General features: G+C 50.3%; 9 protein-coding genes across 10 annotated transcripts; 7 read left to right on the forward strand and 2 right to left on the reverse strand.

Moving 5' to 3' along the window:
* Positions 1-2,407: 2,407 nt before the first annotated feature.
* On the forward strand, positions 2,408-2,920 carry PPTG_23049 (hypothetical protein; the record flags this gene model as incomplete). The annotated part of the gene is made up of 2 exons (XM_008908108.1): positions 2,408-2,527; positions 2,807-2,920. 2 exons carry the CDS (start codon positions 2,408-2,410, stop codon positions 2,918-2,920), a joined length of 234 nt encoding a protein of 77 aa, XP_008906356.1.
* Positions 2,921-4,267: 1,347 nt separating this feature from the next.
* PPTG_12366 (hypothetical protein) lies at positions 4,268-6,021 on the forward strand. Its single transcript, XM_008908109.1, has one exon. The coding sequence runs from the start codon at positions 4,356-4,358 to the stop codon at positions 5,946-5,948; it is 1,593 nt and encodes a 530-aa protein (XP_008906357.1). The 5' UTR covers positions 4,268-4,355; the 3' UTR covers positions 5,949-6,021.
* A 518-nt stretch (positions 6,022-6,539) lies between these two features.
* Positions 6,540-12,787, forward strand: PPTG_12367 (hypothetical protein). Its single transcript, XM_008908110.1, has one exon. The coding sequence runs from the start codon at positions 6,698-6,700 to the stop codon at positions 12,668-12,670; it is 5,973 nt and encodes a 1,990-aa protein (XP_008906358.1). The 5' UTR covers positions 6,540-6,697; the 3' UTR covers positions 12,671-12,787.
* Positions 10,247-15,260, reverse strand: PPTG_12368. Of its 2 annotated transcripts, XM_008908112.1 has the most exons (2): positions 12,258-15,260; positions 10,247-10,877 (listed from the first exon to the last, which is right to left on the reverse strand). In XM_008908112.1, exon 1 carries the CDS (start codon positions 15,129-15,131, stop codon positions 12,855-12,857), a length of 2,277 nt encoding a protein of 758 aa, XP_008906360.1. In that variant the 5' UTR covers positions 15,132-15,260; the 3' UTR covers positions 10,247-10,877; positions 12,258-12,854. The 2 variants fall into 2 exon arrangements, with proteins under 2 accessions (XP_008906360.1, XP_008906359.1); XM_008908111.1 differs by having other exon boundaries at positions 10,247-15,260.
* Positions 15,018-19,319, forward strand: PPTG_12369 (hypothetical protein). Its single transcript, XM_008908113.1, has 3 exons — positions 15,018-15,448; positions 15,515-16,823; positions 16,891-19,319. The coding sequence occupies exons 1-3, from the start codon at positions 15,339-15,341 to the stop codon at positions 17,833-17,835; spliced, it is 2,364 nt and encodes a 787-aa protein (XP_008906361.1). The 5' UTR covers positions 15,018-15,338; the 3' UTR covers positions 17,836-19,319.
* Positions 17,867-18,909, reverse strand: PPTG_12370 (hypothetical protein). The gene has a single exon (XM_008908114.1). The coding sequence runs from the start codon at positions 18,897-18,899 to the stop codon at positions 17,982-17,984; it is 918 nt and encodes a 305-aa protein (XP_008906362.1). The 5' UTR covers positions 18,900-18,909; the 3' UTR covers positions 17,867-17,981.
* A 608-nt stretch (positions 19,320-19,927) lies between the features above and the next one.
* PPTG_23050 (hypothetical protein) lies at positions 19,928-20,248 on the forward strand (the record flags this gene model as incomplete). The annotated part of the gene is made up of 1 exon (XM_008908115.1): positions 19,928-20,248. The coding sequence occupies one exon, from the start codon at positions 19,928-19,930 to the stop codon at positions 20,246-20,248; it is 321 nt and encodes a 106-aa protein (XP_008906363.1).
* Positions 20,249-20,291: 43 nt separating this feature from the next.
* On the forward strand, positions 20,292-20,528 carry PPTG_23051 (hypothetical protein; the record flags this gene model as incomplete). Its single annotated transcript, XM_008908116.1, has 1 exon — positions 20,292-20,528. One exon carries the CDS (start codon positions 20,292-20,294, stop codon positions 20,526-20,528), a length of 237 nt encoding a protein of 78 aa, XP_008906364.1.
* A 1,375-nt stretch (positions 20,529-21,903) lies between these two features.
* Positions 21,904-22,473, forward strand: PPTG_12372 (hypothetical protein; the record flags this gene model as incomplete). The annotated part of the gene is made up of 1 exon (XM_008908117.1): positions 21,904-22,473. One exon carries the CDS (start codon positions 21,904-21,906, stop codon positions 22,294-22,296), a length of 393 nt encoding a protein of 130 aa, XP_008906365.1. The 3' UTR covers positions 22,297-22,473.
* Positions 22,474-23,049: the final 576 nt, after the last annotated feature.

A 23,049-nucleotide genomic window follows, 5' to 3' on the forward strand; every position in this document is an offset into this window, starting at 1 on the left:
ATGACCACGCTCTTTCTTCTTGCTGACGCGTGCCGCCTCGAGCAGTGACCGGGTTTCGGACTCTGTTGAGCGCGTTTCGCGAGAAGCTGGTCACAAGCGGGGCCGGAAGAATCAGATGTCGTCGCTGTCATTTACCCTGCCTTTATGCGCTCTTAGCCTCTAAAAATTAGTATCAGGGGGTTTTGGGCAAGTTTGGTGATAACCGTGTACTTCTGGCCGTGCGTATTTGTATGAGCAAATCTCTACTGCACGATTTAATATTTTTGGTTCAGAAAGGATGTAAGTTTTTATTTTCTCAACTACCAGTGGGGATGCCCCAACCTCCAAAGTGTACTTCGTGATGCAAAATTGAAGATTTTACTATCAAGAGGTCACTACAGTAAGTAAATGGTTGATTTACGTCCGAATGTCCACAGCGGCACTTTGCAAAGAAGCAGCTCTAAATCTTAGACACCGCTCAGACAAACTACGCTAGGCACTAAAGGGCTCATAAATACTTAGATTCCTCTCTAGTAGAAGAAAAGATTATCCCAAACATAAAGTACCTTATTGGTAGCCTCGGATCAGATATATCTTTTTTTTTTCTCAACCAGAAGAAGCATGTGTGTCCGTAAACAGATTCGTTACAGTTGTAATGTAAAGTTGTTCCGTATATATAGGAGGGAAGGGATACCCTTAGGAGAGGGGGAGACAATACTCGGTGGCGGAATGGCGCTAGCGATCATATGGTCATTGGACTCGATTCCCAATTAGTCTGGTCCAGACTAATTGCGCAAGTGTTCCTTGTTTAGCCCAAAATTGGTTTTATTTTGTCAATTGTAACAGTTACCAAATAGTTTGATCCAAACTAATTGTGTTCGTGCGTCTCGAAATCCCGATACCCAATTAGTCTGGTCCAGACTAATTACCCTTTTTACTGTACTATTCATATCCCTGCAAGTGTTTTAGTAGACGTACAAAATATTAATACGATACGTTCTTTTTTTAGATGGAATCATCTGTCGATTGGGTTTTATACCTAACTTTTGTATGCCGACTTATAAGGCGATTTCTAATGACTACCCTCCTTCTATGACTCATTCCTTGTCCCCTTGTAATGGACTCGCTGTGTGCCCACTACTTCGGCTTACACGTTAGCGCACGTGTACGAGGAAGCGTAGTTTGCTTAAACTTAGATTAACTATACTTACGTCTCGTAAGTATAGATTTACTTAAATAAGAAAGCAAAAGCCGATTTACCATAAAAATGAGAACTGTTATTTATGTTTATGTTTTGTGTTTGGATTTCCTCCTAAAGTGATATTCTAAATGAAAGGTGTTTGCCAACGAGTGGTTGGCAGAATCCTGCTAAGCTAATTGGTTGAATGAGATCGCCTTTCAACCAATAGGAAGTCTAAATGCACACAGACCAGTGGTCTGTCAAATGTAACCATTGGTGTATCTCGCACCAACGTGAAACCCTACATGTAGCCACTTGCGTGTAACCCCGTTACACCCCTCGCTATCTCGGTATGCTGAATCGATACTTCGCGCGCGGGAGGGGGGGGATCTGCCACGAGGGTTCGTGAGTTCGTTGCGTTGGCCAAATGTCAGGGTTTATCTTTACGAGCATGCCCTTGACTAGGGCTTCTGATCTTTTGACTGAAATTGCTTCATACTGGGGAAAGGGACATTGGACGAAAGGCCAGCATCCGATCATCACTTATTCTTCATGCCGTGTTACGACGTTTTCAATATTAAAATTCAGAGACCTGGAGAGATAGTGATACTACGAGTTAACTAAGTACTTCGTACTGGTTCCCCGTGCAGAGTAAGATACATGTCCGACACAATGCCTTGTTTCATCAAATTAACATTCGGCATTGCAAAGAGCGACGATTATTGACCGAAGTTTCGTGGGTTACAGACCCAACTAGAACAACATGCGGGGGCACTTCGATGTATTATCTATCTCTGGTTCTGATCGGCCACTTCGCGATATCAATAAACTCTTAGTAAGTTTACGTACAAATGCAGTAGGGCTAGAAACTCAAACTTTCTCCACCTTCGCATTATCTGAATGTAGACTTTATTTACTCGTCGATTATTCGGAATCACGGTGAGGCTGTAGACAATCGAGTCATAACTAAAAGAAATACCGAGGCGCCACACGTTTTGTTGACGTGCAAAATAGAGCCTGTGCTGGACAGTAATACCATTGTCACATTCACTCATTCATACTAAAAACTACAGTAATGCTGATATTTGCCTCTATTACTCCAAACATATTACATTCGAGATATCCCGATGACAGCATTTCAGTGCTTTGAGCAGCAATCCGAGCCATTGAGCGCCAGTTCTACTGCCTTTCATTCCCCAATTGTCCAACGCGCACCCACACCCTCATATCCGAAGTACATTTGTCACAATGCGCTTAAGCTCTTTCCTCGTAGTGGTGGCGGCAACGCTTACGGTGAGCTTCTCCAACGTCGCCTACGCTAAGGAAGAAGTCAAAATTACACAGCTCGACTACGTTGTGCAAGGTGCCGTAGGAAAACTCAACCCAAGATCAGAAGGGCAACCGGTGCTAAAACGACCGAAAGTGACATTGTCAAGCTTCGAGAAACCGCCAAACTTGAATCAACTTCTGTGAAAAACTGGGAGAATGCAAGCGTCAACTTCGAAACCGGAGCGAAGCTAAAACCCTGGCGACAACCTCGGGCAAGTGGAAAGGAGATTTCAACAAGCTGGAAGCGGAAGGCCAACTCAAAAACGTTGATACGTTGAAGAGAAGCAGGCTGCAAAGCTTACCGAGAATATTGCACAGGAGGTCGCGAAGGACCCCTCTAAATGGAGCCGCGGCAAGAAGGCTCTCGAGACTAGGTACGGCGTAGGACTGACGGCACTTATTGGAACAGGCCTCATCTCAATGGATCCATAATCGAAGGCAGCTTTTAGCTGCGTCAGCTAGGTAACTCTAGTGAACACGCTTTGCTTTAGCATTTAGTTTCAAATTGTCCTATCTGCACTGTTTTTTTTTACATTCACATTTAATACAGATGACGATATACGGTTGTGCCCCAGCCGCATCAACCTAATGCTTGTTGTTACGGTGATGAGATGACCTTACGCGCTTCAGTATCACGAAGTTCGAAGGACGTGTTTTATTTTATCGTGACATAAGCTTTGCGTATCAGTTGCCCCTGGCGTAAAATCCCAGGGGTGCAATATTACGCCAGACAGAGGTAGTGGTTGGCTTGATACATTGGCCAGCCTAAATCCATTAATGTTGGCGAGGACACATTATATCTACTTAGTTACCCGCGAGTTTTCACTAATCAAACTGACAAAAAACGAATTATTCGCTGTGAAGGAAATTACATTGTGTTTTGTGCCAGCAGTAACAGAAACTAGCCGATAAAGTTTTTTCCACGCAGACTATCAATGAGAAGCTGGAACGTATAGTGCGGTTGAATGTGAAGCCGTAAAAGGAACCCTATCTGTGACCGTAACACACGGGCTGAAATCCAGACTGAAGCAGATGGCCCCATCAGGCCTCGCAAAAGAGTTAGTAATGCACGTTACTTAATTTTTTTCGCTCTACAATTAGTTCCTTTGTGCGTTCCTCATTTTCTGTCTTAACCCTTTCGTGGTCTCCTTGAGTACCGCTCGTGTCACCCACGAATGGGGGCAAAATGCCCCCTTTCATTATTTTTGTGTGTTGGACGATGCGGATTCGCTCTTTCTACTTGAACTACAAGGATTTGCAGAAGATTTACTGTAGTACCGTAGTTTATGAAAGGGGGCAAAATGCCCCCTTTGGTGGCCTAATTACTTGACCTTCTATACTATAATATACACAGGTCAAAAGTACCCGTTCGCGAAAGGGTTAAACCAGTCCCCAGTATCATAAAATGTTGTCACTATGGTCGTTTAAGACGAGCGTGTGTTTGCGTCGCCGAAACAAACCTGCACTATGCTTTTTAAGTGGGCCCAGCTCGAGCTCCTCAGCGGGCTCGCTTGGTTAGGAAATCGTTTTATTATACATTTTACAACATTTGGACTGGCTAAGGAATCAGAAATAAGAGTCAACACTTATGAGTTATAACTACGCGTACTGCAGTACTCAACAGTAGTTATTGGTGCATGATCGTCGGGTAGTGAACAAAAAGTTTGAAATTTATTGTTCACCAAATATTTTCTTAAGAAAATGATTGTAGTGAAAATAATTAAAGTTTTTCCTTTAAAATTTTTTAAGGAAACGGGATATTGGAACGTTTAGTGACACTAGTACCGAACCCTTACTTCACGAATACAACACATCACGCCACCATTCTCTTTAGCGTGCCGCTCCAGCTGCTGTCAGACACCTGCCGATGCAGCGCCGCTCCCACACGGACGAGCGCGACCTGCTTCCGACTCTCGCTCGCAGCGCTCGACGCTCGCCCTTCAGTAGTCCACACGCTATGCCGCGCCGGATCCCGCGCCCCGTGCTGTTGCTGCTGGCGCTGGGCGGGCTGGGACTGCTCGTTGTCACTGCCAACTTCATCTTCACATGGCGTGCCACGTCAGTCGCCCGTGCCCGCGCCGAGGAGCACCTCGCGAGTCTGCGAGAAACCCCTGGGGGCGCTAATACTAGAGGCAAGAATGGAAATAATGCCCTCGACGCTCAGAACACAGGCGATAACCCGCAGCTGCAGGAAGAGCGCGACCAGTTCTCAGCCGACGACGTGCAGCTCATGGAGAAACAACTCGTGTACACGCTCCACCAGACGGCGCAGCGCACGACCGAGAAGCGCGGTATTGTGCTGCCAATGTTTGACGGTATTGCAGCGCTCGGGCTGTCGCTCATCATGGAGCTGAGGGCCATGAGCGTGGACCTGCCCATTGAAGTGCCACACTGCGGAGATTTAAAGGACTCGCTGCAGCGTATGGTACTAGAAAAAGAAGACATGGGTATCATCCGCTTCTACGACGTGTGTGAGCTAGCCTCGCAGACCGTCAGTACGCTAGATGCATCGCGTAAAGTTTTCTGCCAAAGTTTGCGTAATTGTCATCGTTCCTACAGATCCTTCGACGTCAAGCTACTGGCGATGACGTACTCGCAATTCGAGGAGATTATGCTACTTGATGCCGACACGCTCTTCTTTGAGAGCCCCATGTCTCTCTGGGAAACCGAGAAGTACCGCAACACCGGCACACTGTTTTTCCATGACCGGTTAAGCCAGGACAACATGTTCCTCGGCAACCGGATTCGCGGCAACAAGGATGTAAGCGAACTAAATCAGTATATCTCGCGGTTCGATGTGTCTCCGTTTGCACCGCTTGGCAATATTGAGCGTCCGAAAGCGATGAGTCTGAGCAAGATCCCAGTGGAACTCAACAACTATTCGCCAAGTGAGCATCTACTGACGAGCCACTCGTGGAACCACCGTGCAGGACACGAAATGGACTCGTCGCTGGTGCTGTGGAACAAGAAACGACAACCGCGTGCAACGGCGATACTCGCGGCGTTTGTGGCGCTTAATGGCATTGGTCGACCACCTTCGTATGGCGACAAGGAGCTGTTCTTCATAGCGGTTGAACTTGCCGAGACGCAGTACGCCTTCTCTGATTTCGGTGTGGGTGGCGTGGGCTGGGATTTCCGGGACAACGGGCCGGGCAAGTCTGTAGTTTGCGGCCACGCCTCGCACTACTATCCGGTTAAACCGGAAGACGCTAGTGCTGTGGCGAACACTAGCGTGTTGTACCTGAACAGCGACGCCATTCTGGAGTACAACCCGAAGAAGAAACCGGTGTATTACAGCCAGGCACGGTTATACGAGGTGTACGCCGGCTCTTTCGTTGAGCGCGATCTGCCTCAGGAGTGCCCATTCGACGTTACGGGCGTGCGCTTCTCATCTGATCAGGAAGACCGCATGCTGCTGCGCCAGCGTTTCCATGAGATCGCAGTAGCTTGGATGGAGTAGACACCGCGATCAACACTAGAAAGTAAGCAATCCCGACAGAGGAGTAATGAATACATGTACATGTTCATATAAATGGTTGGCTGGGTTTCTCATGCTCTCAAGCAAAGCAGTTTCCGAATCGCAGTATCGCATGACCAGCAGGTCTGGCGCTGCCACTGGCAGCGCCAGATAAGTGGACACGGCCATGTGAGCCGCTGGTGGACTGGCCCGATTCGACGAAACTGCTGGCTAGGATAGTTCAGGAGCTACTGGATCAAAGCGATCTCCATTGCCAATGGTGTTGGAGCTAAAGCTGACAAACGACGTCAAGTAGAAATGAGAAGCTTTATGCCTCGAAAGTGATTAGTCTGGATGATGGCACGTACCGTGAGCTTTTGCCCCGTGTTCAACTGGGTTATCGCACGAACTGCCGACACCTGTCATCTGGCAAAATTGACAATCAAACCACGAAAGGTACACTTTTCAGTTAACCTACCCAATTTGGAGCCCAAAAATGTGTTGAAATATCGAAAGACATTTATTTTACTGTGGATTTCATTAATGAAGTCAAGAGCAAAATCTCTAAGGGATGTGCTCCAGCTTACGAGACCCATTTCTTCAAGCAATTTGGGTCAACATCTGGATGGGATAGCATTCGTCGTGCAGCGCCGGGCTTTCTATCGCTCATTTCCGCATTTCGAAGAGGAACCCAAGCGGCATTCCGCACTCAGCAGTGACCAACACTCTCGTGCTCTGCCTTCCACTTCGTCATGGCCCGTCCAGTCGGCTCCGTGCGGCTGCGCTGGATCATCGTACTGCTGGCCGCGGGCGTCATCTTCGTGCTGTCCGACGTGCTCTTCACGTGGCGTCAGCTCACCACATCAGCCTGGTCCGCTGACACATCCTCGTCCTCGCCGCGTCCAGTCCGCAGCGGCGATAGTAGAGCCAATTCGGCCACCATTCAGGCCATTTACGATGCTGTAGCCAAGGCCAACGACTCAGCAGACGTACAGAAACTCACACAGTACGTGGATCGCCTAAGCGAGAGCGAAGCTACCGATCTATTGCGCAAAATCGACCCACAAGCCACGACCACGGCCACCTCTGCCATTACTGCAGCTAAAGCGGCGGCCTTAGTACCTCCTGTGACAGTATCAGAGGACGAGAAGGATGATGATACGCTGAGGATGGAGACAGAACAGCTTAAAGCCCAAGAAGCGGAGAACATGAAGGAAGAGAACCGCATTAAGACGCTCGAGTCGCAGCTGCTCCATTCGCTGCACAATCTGACGCAAAAGACGACAGAACCACGTGGTATTGTGTTGCCCTTGTACGACGATCTAGTGCCGTTAGGACTGTCCTTGATCATGGAGCTCCGGTCTCTAGGAGTCACGCTGCCTGTGGAGATCCCGCACTGCGGAGACTTGAACCCGAAACTTACTGCGACGATTGAGAAGAAGAGCAAGCAATTGGGACAGATCTACGTGTATAATGCGTGCGAATTAGCAGCCAATGAGAAGAGTCTCCTGGACGCCAGCAAGCCAGTCTTCTGCAAAGATCTGGACGAGTGCCACAAGAAATTCCGTACGTTTGATATCAAGGTACTCGGGCTGGTTTACTCGCGATTCGAAGAGTTGATGCTCGTGGACGCTGATGCGCTAATGATGCAGAGCCCCATGTCGCTATGGGAGACCGAAAAATACCACAAGACTGGCACCTTGTTCTTCAACGACAGGATCAGCCAGACTAACACGTCGTTGGGTTACCGTCCAGCGTCACGACTGCACTCCAATGATCTCCGTCACTATCTGTCTAATGCCGATGTGAGCGTCTTCCGGCAGCTACCGACGATTCAACGTGAGAAGGCGACAACAGCGAATGACGTGGCGTTACCCTTTGAACCGAGCGATATCCTGCTTAACAGCCACGCGTGGAATGGACGGAGCGGCCACCAGATGGACTCGTCGCTGTTGCTCTGGAGCAAGAAGCGACAGCCTCGTGCGACGGCTGTGCTGGCCTCGTTCATCTCGCTCAACGACGTTGGTCGCCCCCCTTCGTATGGGGACAAAGAGCTCTTCTTCGTGGCTTGTGAGCTTGCTGAGACGCAGTACAGTTTCTCGGATTTTGGTGTCGGTGCTGCTGGAAGCGACTTTAAGGACCATGGAGAGGGCAAGTCGATTATTTGCGGCCAGTCAGCGCAGTTCTACCCAGTAAAATCTCCGGACGAGAGCAATGTGGGTCTGCTCTATCTGAACTCGGATGCGATCATGGAATACAAACCCAAGACCCAGCCCATGTTTTACTCCAAGGCTCGAGCTGCGGACGTTTATCCTGGCTCATTTAGCGACTGGGAGTTGCCGCAGGACTGTCCATTTGATGTGACCGGTGTACCGTTCTCAGATCTGAATGCTCAGCGTATTCTGATGCGTCAACGGCTCCACGACATTGCAGTTGAATGGGAACGCAATGCGTTGATGAGTGAGAACGAGAGTGAACAGACTCAAGCTGACGCTGCCGTCAACACGAAGCTTGATGTACTCTTGAAGCAATTATCCGATGGCACGCCATTCGAGGAGATCAATGCTGCACCCCGAACTGAACCTGTCGCTGTTACTCCCGCGTCGACAACGCCAGAGCCCCAAGCAGTTCAGCAGGCGAACAAATGGGCTGAGTTTATGAAGACTGCGAGAGAACGAGCCGATCTTGAGAAGCAAATGGAGACGAGATTGATCCACTCATTGAACACGCTGAGCCAGAAAACTAGTATGCCGCGGGGCATCGTACTCCCGCTGTATGACAAGATCACGACGCTCGGTGTTTCTCTGGTTTTGCAGCTGCGGTCACTAGGCGTGGATCTGCCTATTGAGATCCCACACTGCGGTGATTTCGATGAGGCGTACGGAGAAGCGATCATGAAGAAGACGGAGCAGCTGGGTGAAGTCTACGTGTACAACGCATGCAAGCTTGCTGTGACTGCTAAGAGTCTGTTGGATCCTAGTAAGCAGTTGTTCTGCAAGGATCTGGACAACTGCCACCGTCGCTTCCGAAACTTCGCCATTAAAGTGCTTGGCGTGGTCTATTCGCGCTTCGAAGAGATCATGCTGATGGATGCAGACGCATTACTGTTCCAATCCCCGATGCCGCTGTGGGACACGAACAAGTATCAAACGACGGGCACGCTGTTCTTTAACGACCGGATTGCTGAGGCGAACTTTTCCATGGGTCTCGGCTACAAACCAGCAAACCGCCCGAACATCATGGCAATCGAAGACTATTTATCCAAGGCTGATGTAGATCTCTTTCGGAACATTCCGACCCTGCCACGGCCTAATGCATCAGCGGAGCTTATCGCCGCTGACAAATCGACTGTGACGCTGCACTTTCAGCCGAGCGAGGGGCTTCTTAAGAGCCATCCGTGGAATGGCCGTAGCGCCCACAGAGTTGATTCCTCGATATTGTTGTGGAACAAGAAGCGACAGCCACGCGCCACCGCTATCTTGGCTTCAATTATCTCGCTCAATGATGTGCCACGTCCTCCGTCTTATGGTGACAAGGAGTTCTTTTTTGTGGCGTGTGAACTCGCAGAGTCGCAGTATGCATTTTCGGATTTCGCCACTGGTTCTGCAGGCCCAGATTTCCGGAACAAGGGCGAGAACAAGTCGATTATTTGTGGCAGTGCAGCGCATCACTTCCCTGAGAAGTCGGAGAGCACTCCGATCCAAGAAGTGAGTCTGCTATACATGAACACAGACTATATTATGAGATACAAACCGAAGAAGTCGCCCATGTATTACTCTGCTGCCCGCCCACGCGATTTCTTCCCCGGTACGTTTGAAGAGCGGAAGTTGCTGATGATGTGCCCATTCGACATCACCGGCGTCAAGTTCTCGGACGCCGAGGTCCAACAGATCTACCAGCGTCAGCACTTTTTCGACATCGCCAAGGACTGGGAGGACGATTTCAAGGAACCTGCTGGTGCTGAGCGGGAGGCAGCAGAAACGTTAACCAACGAGAAACTCGAGGTTCTCATGGATCAGATAAAGAACGGCCCTCCGCTCGAAGACGCCACCGATCCGCCTAAGGATCCAGACAAAGAGGCTCAAGAAAAGAAGGCTGTGGAGTTGCAAGCGAAGGCAGATCAGCTTCGAGAACAGGAGAAGCAGCTTGTCCATACGCTCAACCAGATAGCGCAGCAGACGACGGTGAAGCGCGGTATTGTGATTCCAGTGTACGATGGCATCATCAAATTGGCTATCTCGCTGGTATTGGAGCTCCGCACTATTGGCATTAACGAACCCATCGAGATGCCGCATTGTGGTGACCTGGATGAGGACGCTCAGAAAATGTATCAGACGAAGCAACAACTGGGCACGATCTGGTTCTACAACGTCTGTGCCAAGGCTGAACGAGCTACGAGCGTCATGGACTCGTCCCGGAAGGTTTTCTGCGAGAAGATTGAGGACTGCCACGCCAAATTCCGCGGCTTCATCATCAAGCCGCTCGCTGTGACGTTCTCAAGATTCGAGGAGATCATGATGATCGATGCCGATACGACGTTCTTCGTGAGTCCTGCGAAGCTCTGGTACTCTGAAAAATACAACAAAACAGGCAACTTCTTGATGCACGACCGCATCAGTCATGAGATTTGGTTTATGGCTGAACGAGTACCCGGGAAGCCTGATGTATCGGTGGAGCAGAACTACTTCGCAACGTTCGATGTCAAGCCATTCCGATCGCTGTCTACCCTTGAACGCCCCAAGGCTACAGTGGAAAACAAAACGCCCGTCAAGTTAAACTTTGAGCCAAGCGACTTTCTGCTGAGTAGCCATTCGTTCAATCTCCGTGCAGGCCATCAAGTGGACTCCTCTCTGGTGTTGTGGAATAAAAAGCGACAACCACGTGCTACTGCGATCCTGGCGTCTTTCATTGCGCTGAACGACATTCCCGCACCTCCGTCTTACGGTGACAAGGAGTTCTTCTTTTACGCCAGTGAACTGGCCGAGACGCAGTATTCCTTCTCTGATCACGCTATTGGTGCTGTTGGTACCAAGCTCATTGATGGCGGTCCCAAGAACTCAACACTGTGTGGTGACATGGCTCAGGTTTTCCCAATTCATCAAGACGGCGTGCCAGATGATGATGTGCCTCTGTTCTACTTCAATAGTGACCGGATACTGTGGTTCAGACCCAAAACGGAGCCTGTATACTACATGAAGGCACGGCCGTGGGAATTCTACCCTGGTCCGTTTGGGGAGCGGAAGCAGGAGTGTCCGTTTGGTATCACAGCCGGGAAGCTGTCTGCAGAGGAGGAAAGACACTTGGCGGGGCGACAGCATATCTACGAAGCGGTGGACGCTTGGCATCGCGTTGGAAAAGAGAAGCCGGCCAACTTGGATGAGCAGAACTTGGCAATTGATGGAGTTCTACGCAAGGTGATCGCCGAGATGCAAGGCAAGAGTTCAGCTGATGTGGCTCCCGATCCACCTCGAGAGAGCAAGCAAGACAATCAAATTGAACGGACGACCGAGATGATGGAGAGGCAACTGGTGTACACGTTAAGCCAGATCACGCAGCGGATGACTATTAAGCGAGGCATTGTGATGCCGCTTTACGAGCCTATTGCTCGCCTCGGCTTCTCGCTAATCCTCGAATTGCGTGCTATGGGCATCACTTTACCCATTGAAGTGCCGCATTGCACTGACCTCAAGCCTGAGACTGTGGAACTGATCCGTACGAAGAAGGAGCTTGGTGAAATTCGCGCCTACGATGTCTGCGAGTTGGCTGCAAGTGCCAAGAGTGTCACGAATGCTTCCCGACCAGTGTTCTGTGACGATATTGACGGCTGTCGCACCAAGTTCCGGTCGTTTATGATCAAGCCGCTTGCCGTTAGTTACTCGCAGTTTGAAGAGATCCTGATGCTGGATGCCGACACGACGTTCTTTGTCAACCCGACTGTCTTGTTCGACTCGGAGAAATTCAAGACCACGGGAAATCTCTTGATGCACGACCGTATCAGTCACGACTGGTGGTTCATGGCCGAACGCGCGTCAAAAAAGCCTGACATCTCAGTGGAGCAGAAATACTTCGCCAACTTTGACGTCACGCCATTCAGACCGCTGCCCACACATGCACGTCCCAAGGCTACGGTGGAAAACAAGACGCCCGTCAAGCTAAACTTCGAGCCGAGTGACTTTTTGCTAAGCAGCCACTCGTTCAACCTTCGATCAGGTCACCAAGTTGACTCGTCTCTGGTCATGTGGAACAAGAAGCGTCAGCCTCGCGCGACAGCCATCCTGGCCTCGTTCGTAGCACAGAACGACATCGCGTCACCTCCGTCTTACGGCGACAAGGAATTGTTCTTCTACGCAAACGAATTAGCTGAGACGCAGTATTCTTTCTCGGACCACGCCATCGGAGCTGTTGGAACCAAGGTTGAGGATGGCGGTCCCAAGAACTCGACGCTGTGTGGCGACATGGCTCAAGTCTTCCCGATCCACCAAGACGGGGTACCGGACGACAACGTCCCCTTGTTCTACCTCAACAGCGATCGCATTCTACACTTCAAGCCAGATGTGGAGCCTGTGTATTATATGAAGGCGCGGCCGTGGGCGCTCTACCCTGGAGCCTTCGGCAAGCGACCACAGGAATGCCCATTTAACATCACGGTCGGAAGGTTCGAAGAGTTCCATATCAACCACCTGGCCGAGCGACGGAAGCTCTGGGAGCAAGTCAAGGCGTGGTAAACGATAGAGTATGTTATATGTGTTGCAACGCGTACGCCCATCACATTAAAGGGCATTAAAGCGGAGATCTGCCCGCAAACTTTGCAGTTCAACACGTCGACTTTCATCTAGTGTGCATTTTTTGTTCGGTTTTCGTTGCGTATCCTCGCATGTATGGCTGGAATAGCGCGGCGTAGCTTGGCGCTTACTGAGCCACACGTCGCTTCTTGACACGGTCGAAGTATTCCTTGACAGTGATGCCCTTGCGAGAGGCCTTGACCTTGTCCGATACGACGGTTTTGTTCTTCTTCTCCTTCATGATCTCGGCGGGTGAGCGCAGGGTCATCCACGATCCATCGTCATCCTTGATACGGATGGTGGCGTTCGCCATCTCCTGTACATTCGTGGGGGCAGTGCCCACAAACTCTACCTGGCCCTCACGCTCCTTGCGTTTGGCCGCTAAACGCTCGGCGTCCTTCTGTTTGCGCTCCTGCTGCTTGGCCAATAGACGATCGATATCGATCTCCAGACTATCTGTAGCCTTCTTCTCACCGACGCCCTTGACCTTGTCCAGTAGATCATCAGGAAGCGCCTCAACCACGTGCAGCTTGTTCGACGTCATGACTCGGCCGTCATTGAGCTTGATCAGTTTGCCCTCTGCTAGATTCTTCTCCAGCTTGTCTCTCGACATGTACATGGTCATCTGGTTAGCACGTACGAACTGCAGTCGTTCTGCACTCGTCATCTTCTGGTTCATGGCATCGTTCAACTGCTGAGCATTGAGATCCTGCTGGATGTTGGCCTCGCGGTTGCGACGATTGATCTCGTTGATACGAAGCACGTCGTCTGAGTTGTGCTTCTTTCGCTCCTCGTTTTTGGCCAGCAATTTCTGCAGTTTTTCCTCCAGTACCACAGCCTTCTCGAAGTTCTTCATGTCCTGTGCAGCACGCAAATCACGCTCCAAGCGCACGCGCTGCACACCAAGCGACACAGAGGACAGACCCACGGCCTGCTTACGTCTCACCATCTCGTCCACTTCAGTGTCTGTGTAATTGTGCTGTGTGATCATCCTCTGCTTCTTCGAATACAAGCGCTTCACTTCACCATACGTAGGGAAGTGGAGACGCTCCTTGTTCACCACAGCTCGCCACAACAAGAACTCACGCTCACGCAGCGAATGACCCGACACGCCATTCAGCTTCCACTCGCGTTTGCTCTTGCCGAATGCACAGATAATCCCCGTATTCGTCGTCTCGCCGCAAAACGTGTAGCTACGCGCCATTTTGCAGACATTCACGACTTCACAGAAGCGGTAGACCATCTCGCCATCAACCATCTCAATCGGAATGCGCACATACACACCACGCACAAGCTGTGCGAAGAACGGCTCGAAGAAATGCTTCTCAAAGAAGGTTCTCCTCTTCAACAGGTAGTGATTGGCTTGATCCCAGGTCACAGGCACGTTCTCCTCTGGACGAATAGCTGCCGCCAGCTCTTCTTCATCTGCATTTTTTGTTGTGGTTAAATCTGCAGCCTTGGGCTTCTTGGGCTTGCGCCCATCACTGTCCTCGTCGCTATAGTCATCATCGTCTTGACTGCGACGTCGTCCAGAGCCTCCACGTTGAAGCTCTCTACGACGACGTCGCTTCTCAGCCAAGTCGCGTCCACTTCTGCTGCCTCCTTCCTCTTCCGAGCTGTCGTCGTCTCCAAATCTGTTGCTCAAGATCGAGCGGCTCTTGTCACTGGACTTATTGGCCTTCAGGTTGTGTAGAGCCTCCTTACGGCGATCGCTCTCCTTGCTGCGTCCTCCACGTCGTGTCGGGAGCTCCTCCTGCTCTTCCTCCTCAGAGAATCCGTCCTCCGCTTTGCCCTGGGAGGCCGCGAGTCTCTTCTTGAGCTCTCGCTCCTTGTTACGCTGCTCTTTAGCTTCGTATTTCTCCAGCAAGCGCTTCTCCTTCTCGACTTCCGTAAGTCCAGCCACGTCCGCGTCGTCATCCTCTTCTTCCTCGTCCTCTTCCTTGATCTGGAGCTTGCCGCGTCGCTTCCTGCCTCCTGCTTCTCCTTCGTCATCGGCCTCCGCCTCTGCTTCAGCCTTGGCCTTTGCCTGCGCCTCCTTCTTAATCGCCTTGTTACTATTGCGGCTCTTGCTCTTCGCGGGAGCCTTTGGCTTCTTGGGGGCGGGTGAGCGTCGTTTCTTGAGCTTCTTCTTGGGCGAATCAGAGACGGAAGCTTCTGATCCCGAGCCTGAGCCTGAGCCAGATCCACTGCCGGAACCTGATCCTGAGCCGGAATCAGATCCAGATCCAGAACCCGAGCCTGAGCCGCTGCCTGATCCCGAGCCACTGCCAGAGTCTGAGCCACTGCCGCTGCCTGAGTCGCTGCCTGATCCTGATCCAGAGCCTGAGCGAGAGCTGACGGACCCCGAGGCGCTGGAGTTTCCACCGTCCGACTCGTCGCTGCTCTCCACCACCTTCTTAGCCATCGATGCGCACTCTGACCTTCACTCCTGCGACTACACCTACACAGCAAGTTAACGACTGACGCTCTGGCTGAGCTTAGTGGGATGAGACTGAAATGGAGTATGCTTTACTTAGTTCAAGTACAAGCAGAGTGATGGTCGAGTATAGTGACACGTCGTTGGAGCGAGGGAGTCCGCATCCGATGCGACCGGTCATTCAGCAAGGCGGCTATGAGCAAGCTGCGCTACTCCGTGGCGGCGTGCACGAGCGAGGATCCGGCGTTCCCGGCGTCCGAGCTAGACGAACATGCGGACAACAGTCAAGGCTACATGACGGCCAAGTATGAGAAACCCTAGTTACATATTCTCCACGTTATGGCAAACCCTAATGCGATCTTGTCCTCCAGGAACTGCCCATACCCGCAAGAGCTAGTGCTGCAGCTTGACGATGGCCTCTGTCGACTAACTCAAGTGCAGTTGCTATCTCACCAGAGCCACATCGCCACTAAAATGGAGCTCTTTGTGTCGAAGAACCTTTCGTTTGAGGGAGACGCTACTAGGTTCAGCCGTCTAGGATTTCTGACGCTCAAGGCCAACACCGAGAGCAGATACATGGCCAGAGAGCTCAAAACTGTTCATATCGACCACGAGGCGGCACTAGTCAAGCTGCGCATTCACGCATGCCACGTGAACGAGCACAACCTGTACAACCAGGTTGGTATCATGGCTATCAACTTGTGCGGGCAACCGCTCGGAATGCTACCTAGCCACTCGACGGACGAAGTTGTGGATGCTAGACCAAAACACAAGCAGAAGAGCAATAGATCTGGAGATCAGAGCTACGACATGAGGTTCGACGCCAAGACAGCGGCCAGGATACGCGAGATCCAAGTGGCTAAGGACCAAGCAGTGGCTAATGAAGACTATGATCAAGCCAAGAGACTCAAGCAGATGGAAGAGCAGTTAAAGAGTGTTGGTCTACAACTTGCTAGACTTGAGGCACAAAAGAGAGAAGCTGTGGCCAACGAGGACTACGATCTGGCCAAGAAGATCAAGCACGAGATCGGTATGTTGGAGGCCTCGGTCGGCAGTAACGAGTCGCAACCGATCCTGCCGATTCCACCGGTGGCGCCATCGCCATCAAGAAGTCAAGTGATGCCCAGGATTGGAGCAGTGCAGCGCTCAACGTCCAGTTTTTCACCTAGAGATATGTATCCGGAAGAACTACAGGTTGTTAAGAGTGGAAGTGTTCATGGAGACGGGAGTGGATCACTTCATCACTCACAACAAGGTGGGTTTCCTGGGAGTGAGCAGGGCCCAGCAAGTGGCGCTGATGCAGACCATGTAGAAAGAGAAGATGGCGGTCCAAACCCGCACTTTAGAGGCATTCCGGACGCTGAAAACTTGCCGGATCCTGAAGAAATCCCACCAGCTCTGGCCAAGGAGAGCGAGGAGCTGATCGTTGTTATTGGTCCGTTCTTCACTCGTTGCTTCTATAGCAACCTGTGGAATCATCGCGACGCTACGATTCGCAAGGTCACGATGGAAATGGACAATTACTCCGTTGAGCCGATGCGACTGCTGGAAGTGTGCTCTACCCTCGCACAAAGTGGAGCAGGTGACCGCATCGCTCAAGTCGCACTGTCGGCTTTTGCATTGCTGGATCGAATGGTTTCTTTTGGCTCGCGTATTCGCCGCGATGATATGTGTCGGATCGTAAGTCTTTTGCCTTGCACGCTACCATCCTTGTGTACTGTGAGTAATTATGTGTACTGTTGTGTAGCTCGGCAATAGCATGACTCAGCTGGTGACCAAGCTCGGAGAATCGCAGGCCAAGGTTCGAGATGAAGCTGCGGCTGTGTTTGGACGACTAGCTGCCGCAAAAAACGTCGGCGTTGCATTTGTGACCTCACACCTCACAAAACGCTCCAAGAAGCCGCTTGGACTTAAGCTTTTGCTGGGTCGGTTGCTTGTGCTGAAGAAACTTCTCGCAGAATTCGAGCTGCAATCTGATACCGACTTCTCGGTTTCTGGCATCATGGGCTTCCTCGAAGACTGCAACTGCCTGGCACATCAGAGTCGAGAGATCCGTGACGCCGCCAAGGAGATCACTGTGTCACTGTATCTCGTCGTAGGCGCCGATGTCGAAGGCTACTTGAAGTCACTCCGACCAAAGCAGTTGGAAGAGTATCAAACGGCGTTTGAAGCGGCAGAAACAGCAAAGGTTTCAAGCCGTCGTGGCGATAGCAATGGCACCAGTGTTGCTCGACGAGAGGAGAGAACCCATGAGGTCCAAGCAAAGTTTGAGGGTGAAGGCGAGGACGCTGACAGTGAAGACGAGGAGTCTGTGGACGAGTACACCTGTCCATTCTGTGGTGTCGTGGACGAGAAGTTTGACTCGGACTATCTCGATCAGCACTTCTGGGCTTCTTGTAAAATGCTGACGCCCTGCAAGATGTGCGGTCAAGTGATCGAGATCTCGACACTGAATGAACATCTGCTGACTGAGTGCGAGATGCAACAGAATCATCGCGAATGTCCGCGATGCGGTGAAGCGATCACTGCCAAATTCTACGAGCGACACGTGTCTCTTGATGATTGTCCACCTCGTGCACCGTTAAATCGTGCTAGCCGATGTCCACTGTGTCACGATGATATCTCCCCTGGGAAGAAAGGCTGGAGACGTCACTTGCTAGAAGAAGGCTGTCCAAATAACCCACGAAGCTAGAAAGTGTGGCGTTAGAAGACGTCAAATTATGAACGAGAATGTGAAGAACGCGCTGCTTTACTGTTCGGCGTGGTTTAATGTTTCGAGCGTCACGATAAGATATGAACTTGGTACAAACTTCGTGGTCACAGTGGGATGAACTGGACCTAGTTGGTGGTGTCGTTGTTGCTGAGGCTCGTACCAAAGTCGAAGGGGACATTGTGTTCACGTCTGATCGAGTTGATGTTGATCTCCAGTACATGTCGTTGATGGAACCTCAGGCGGGTGACTCCGGTGACTGCAACAGCAGCGATCTCACCTTCATGTTGCACCTTCGCGGAGCTCACACCAACGAACTTCCAGTAGCAGAGTCGTTCGTAGACACCAGCTCCGAGATCATGCTCATCCATTCGATACAGCCTCAGGTCGACGTTCTGTAGGCCGTCGATAACCAATCGCCATTGCTCAAAGAGCGAGGCTTGAGGAGCTGATAGATCACTCGAAAGTGAAGTCGAGACATCCTTATCATGAGAACGGCGGAGTCGCTTGTATCGCCTCGTCGGTGGATCGACAGCTTCTTCGCTGTCTTGTGTGGCGTCCGTAGTGGCAAGGACGTCGTATTGGTCGCTGCCAGCATCGACCCACCCGGAATACTCGTGATCGACCAGTGCGTAGTGCAGGCTTCTCGCTGCGAGCTCACGAAAGAGTTCAACTTTACGGTCGCTGTGCTCGCCGTCTTGGTCGTCAATAACGCCGAGCTTGTGTGCGAGCTGCGTGAGATACTGATGGCGCTCTTGACGCTCACGAGCTAAAACTTCCAGCTCGTGTTGCTGAAGCTTGCGCTTAAGTCGCGTCTTGCGGCAAGACACGCGGTTCCGAAGACGGCGCTGGATCATTGGATAGTCTGGGTTCGGGTTTGTATCCCCCTTCTTGGCAGAGGTGTCGATCTCGACGGATTGCGCTGCATTTAGGAGCTCCGTGAACGTCGTGATCGGCGTCTGGAGGCAGTCAAACCCCGCGATCTCGTTGCCTGGGGACAGGGTGATGTGAGGACGCTCCACGGAGAGTTGATATATGTCTGCCATTGCTGCTGTGGAGAGCTACTTCGACCTTGTCGTAACTTGGTCTAGGGGCTTGCTGTCAATTTCGAGTCTGCACCTTCGCCGCTCGCACCTTCGCCGCTCGCACCTTCGCTGTGTTGGCACGCTGCAGTGATCGAGAGAGCGTTTGCAAGAGAAGTTTTCCCATCAAGCAGAGACGGACTTTCTCAAGCTGGAGTGGCCACGAAAATCCTCACCCGTGTGGGACATTGTTCGTGCTACCTGTCCTAGCTGTACATTTCTGGCTGTGCCTATGCCGTGATCACACCCGTCTCGGGTTACGATGGATCGAGATTGCATACCACAGAGTAGTTGTTTACCTGAAATAATTGATACTTGATCTGTTGTGTCGAACGGCAGTGTACAATGGTCTCGTTATCTTCTTCCCAATTCCATCGAAGGCCTAGCTTTAGAGAATGAAAACTCGTCAGGAATTCGCTGTTCAAATATAGCAGTTTCTGTGCAAATCGTTGTACACAACGAACGTCGAATTCTACATTGAAAGATTGCAAATTTACAAATCCAAGTCAAATAGGCTAAATGCAAAATGCACTGGAAATCGTCGTGCATTCTGCACGAACCATTTTACGTCTCCAATGCACGTGCAAGACAAGCGCTAACGAGGTTTAGATATCGGCTAACGTTTATTATTTATCTCTTAAGCTTCTGTGTTAATGCTCTCTACGATAAATAACCAGTTTTCGTTCTCCCTCGTTCGACGGACTGGTCGGTGTGTCCCTCACGTTTGCGTTTAAGGCAACTCATGCCCTTAACAGGACGATGCACATTACCAGTCAGTAGCAGACTCAGATGGCGTTTGTGGAGCATGTTCAGACGTGCACGGAGATGCCGACGGAGGAATCTCTGACTAGCACTGCAGCTGAGAAGCCGCCGTTCGACTGGCCGACGGCTGGAGCCCATTTAGCCGTAGCTTCAGCAGCGTTGATCTCCGATTCCGCCCTGGTCTGCCACGTGTGCTTCACCCTGGTCTACCGCGTGTGTTTCGCGGACTCATGTTCAGTGTAAACGCGAAGGAGAAGGTCGGCATACGGATGCTGAGCTGCTTGAATGTAGGTCTCATGCGTCTCGTTGAGCTGGACGCCACGATTGACGGCGTGGACATCAACAAGATCAGGCTGCACGACTTGCGTTCCTACATCGCTATAACCCCGCAAGATACCGTGCTGTTCTTGGGCACGGTGCGTTCAAATTTGGACCCGTTCTGCCATTTCTTGGACGACCAGAACGTCTGTAAAGCGTCCGTTGCTGTAGAAGGCCATTACCTCGCTGCACGATTCCGTGAACGAGAAGGGCTCAAATTTCACTGTGAGTGAACGCCAGTTCGCGTCATTGCCCGCGCGCTACTGAAGCGTCCGAATGGTTCTGATGAACTGCATCGAGCGACCTCGAGAAAGACTGTCACTAGTAATTCGCCAGAACCAGCAGAGTATCCGTGAAGAGCTCCGAGACTGCACGACGCTGACGATTGCGCACGGGATCAACAACCGGATCGCATTTGGTATTGGAGATGAGCTCGGTGGTGGAATCCGCATCATCAACGGAGTTACAGTGCTTCCATCAACCATATCGTATCTCTCTGTGACTGTTATATAAATCAGTTCAAGTTACCACTACCAAATAGCACATAATATTTCTCGTGCAAGTTGCACAACGAATTCCATTTGTCTATATGTTTTACGCCCACTGAATCCGCGAACATACTACGTAGTATATTCAACACCATTCAAACATCAGCAGTATCCTTGATCAACCTGGACTTATGCATTGACCTTCAATAAAAAATATGCGGTTCGTATTTACACGTGTCCCCCAGTCCACAAGCTAGCTACGAACCCTTTGGGTTTGAGAAATTTAGCTTCGCGGTCGACGAAGGGACTCACCTATACAAGTTCAGTCTAAGGTAGACGCAAGAGCATAAACCCCGATAGTTTTGCCTATGTATTTACAATACTTGTTCAGACAAGAAATCCCAACCAGATTATTTAATTATTGACAGTGTTTTCATTATTTTGGAGAATCAATACAAAAATCGCAATGAATATTGAATTGGTACATGTACTTATTCCGGTCTCGGTGGGTGAACTGCAGACACACTGCCAAGCTTACCCCAGCGTTACACGACATTAAATGTCGTATAACGCTCCGATTTTTTTTTGTGAGCTTTGTGCGAATTATAGTGCCTACTGCAGTAGCCAACACCTCGAAGACGAGACTGCGAGATCATTGCATAAGCAAGTAGGGAATGTTAATACAGGGCACGCCCTCCTATGGTAATTCACCAATGGGGAAGGACTACATGTAGAACAGTAATACTCGTCCTTCATAGAACTCACTTCGCAACCTACTTCGTAATATGTCAAAGTGATGCCGTTCTGATAAGGGCAGTCCGGTTATTTATTGGGCTCAGGTCCATTTCGCTTACTGGGTCTCATGAAGTGTACTGATCGGTAAGACGCCACCTCGTGAAGCAGAGAGCGTGTGGTGCTAACTAAGCTACCTACTTTCAGTGTTGGGGGTGTTCAGTCCATAAAATAATGTAGCTGCGTTGGTTTGATGTTGTCCGATAACTAAAATATCCAACACTGGATCTCGATGGCTTATGTGGCTGTATCAGGTCGATCGTGTCAATGCTGTTGATGGTGGCCACAGTTTACGCGGATGGTTTTGTGCTAAGCAGTAGGATTACGGGATAAATACCGGAATGACTGGTTAGGGAACCATGACGGTGTGGAGAGGCAGAAGCTGAAGTCTCTACTAGTATTTGTAGGCAGTTCATGCGATTCAGCATATCCGTGTCGGGTATGTCTCGGGCAAGTTCAAATCACTTAAAAATTGTAACATGTGTCTGCTATTTGCTCCGATTTGTGGAGTTCACCTTTTACAATCTGGCACATGCGCCCTGCTGTACTTCCGGTTCTTACCCAGACCGTGTAGTTCAGTTCACCACGCTCGACTTCTTCCGATAACGATGCGCTTAAGCATATTTCTCGTACTCGTGGTAGGTTTTGTTGCGGGCTGTTTCAATCTCACCGACGCCGAAGAGCAAGTCAAAATCACACTGCTCGATGACGTTGTGGATGATTTTACCACGAAAATGAAAGAAAATTCGGTCAAGCTTAAAGGCGGGACTAGCGCCACAACAAGTGGGGATGTCAAGCTTAAAGAAGCTGCCAAAGTCGCGGCTTCATCTACAATGAACTTGAACGATGCCATCGTCAAGTTAGAACCAGGTGCGAAGCAGAAACCTCTGGATACAACCTCTGGCAAGTGGAAAGGTAACTTCGACAAGCTAAAGGCGGAAGGCCAACTCAAAAATGGTGACGAGAAGCATATTGCGAAGCCTACGGAGGAGGTCGCATAAGAGTGTCGCGAAGGACCCGTCCCAGTGGCGCCGCATCAAGAAGGCTCTCGAAATTGCGTTCGGTTTAGGGGTGGCTACTCTTATTGCCGTAGGTCTCAACGCGATGACTTCGTAGTTGAGCTCTTCGTTGAGAAATGATCATTAAGTCCAACGAACACGTTTTTCTTCTCAACCTGAACTGTTTGTGCATGTAACACCGGGAAAACGTGTTGTTTACATGAAGCCAATAGCTTAAAGAAGTTGCAGTGTTAGAAACAGCAATCAAGCTCGAGGGTGATGTCGACTACTACGCCGTTGGGTCTGCAGTACCTACTGAAGGATTCACTGGTACTCTTCTCGTGGCACTGGACATTAACATGAATTTCATGGTCGGGTCGTTGTAGGAATAGCGTTCATCTGGTACAATACTCCACAATGACTAGAAATCGAAATGTTGAATCGGGGGCTGCTATTAGGTCTGATCCTCCTGTGTGACCATTCGACATGCTTTTCCCCCTCACTTGTTTCATGTTTCCAAATTAGGACATTATCCCATAAACGTCCTGTATGCACAGAGAACAGTATAAGATCCGTAGCGTACGAGACTTTTCCGCGTCAGTGTACCGCCATTATTTTTTTCCGTTTGATGTGCTCTTTTGATTTTCGATTGGTCTATAACCGTACGGAAATACCCTAGATTCGGGGTACTTAAGAAATTTACAAATCGACATAGATATATTTTTTTTATATATATATACAGTTCCATTAATTTCC

The sequence above is a fragment of the Phytophthora parasitica genome (genome assembly GCF_000247585.1).
Source record: "Phytophthora parasitica INRA-310 unplaced genomic scaffold supercont2.28, whole genome shotgun sequence".
Taxonomy (NCBI): Eukaryota; Oomycota; class Peronosporomycetes; order Peronosporales; family Peronosporaceae; genus Phytophthora; species Phytophthora nicotianae.

Coding starts and splice junctions, on each gene's coding strand:
- PPTG_12366 (XM_008908109.1), top strand. CDS start 4,356: ATGCAGCGCCGCTCCCACACGGACGAGCGCGACCTGCTTCCGACTCTC.
- PPTG_12367 (XM_008908110.1), top strand. CDS start 6,698: ATGGCCCGTCCAGTCGGCTCCGTGCGGCTGCGCTGGATCATCGTACTG.
- PPTG_12368 (XM_008908112.1), bottom strand. CDS start 15,131: ATGGCTAAGAAGGTGGTGGAGAGCAGCGACGAGTCGGACGGTGGAAAC.
- PPTG_12369 (XM_008908113.1), top strand. CDS start 15,339: ATGAGCAAGCTGCGCTACTCCGTGGCGGCGTGCACGAGCGAGGATCCG. Junction 15,449..15,514: donor CAAGGCTACATGACGGCCAA/GTATGAGAAACC, acceptor CTTGTCCTCCAG/GAACTGCCCATACCCGCAAG. Junction 16,824..16,890: donor GCGATGATATGTGTCGGATC/GTAAGTCTTTTG, acceptor ACTGTTGTGTAG/CTCGGCAATAGCATGACTCA.
- PPTG_12370 (XM_008908114.1), bottom strand. CDS start 18,899: ATGGCAGACATATATCAACTCTCCGTGGAGCGTCCTCACATCACCCTG.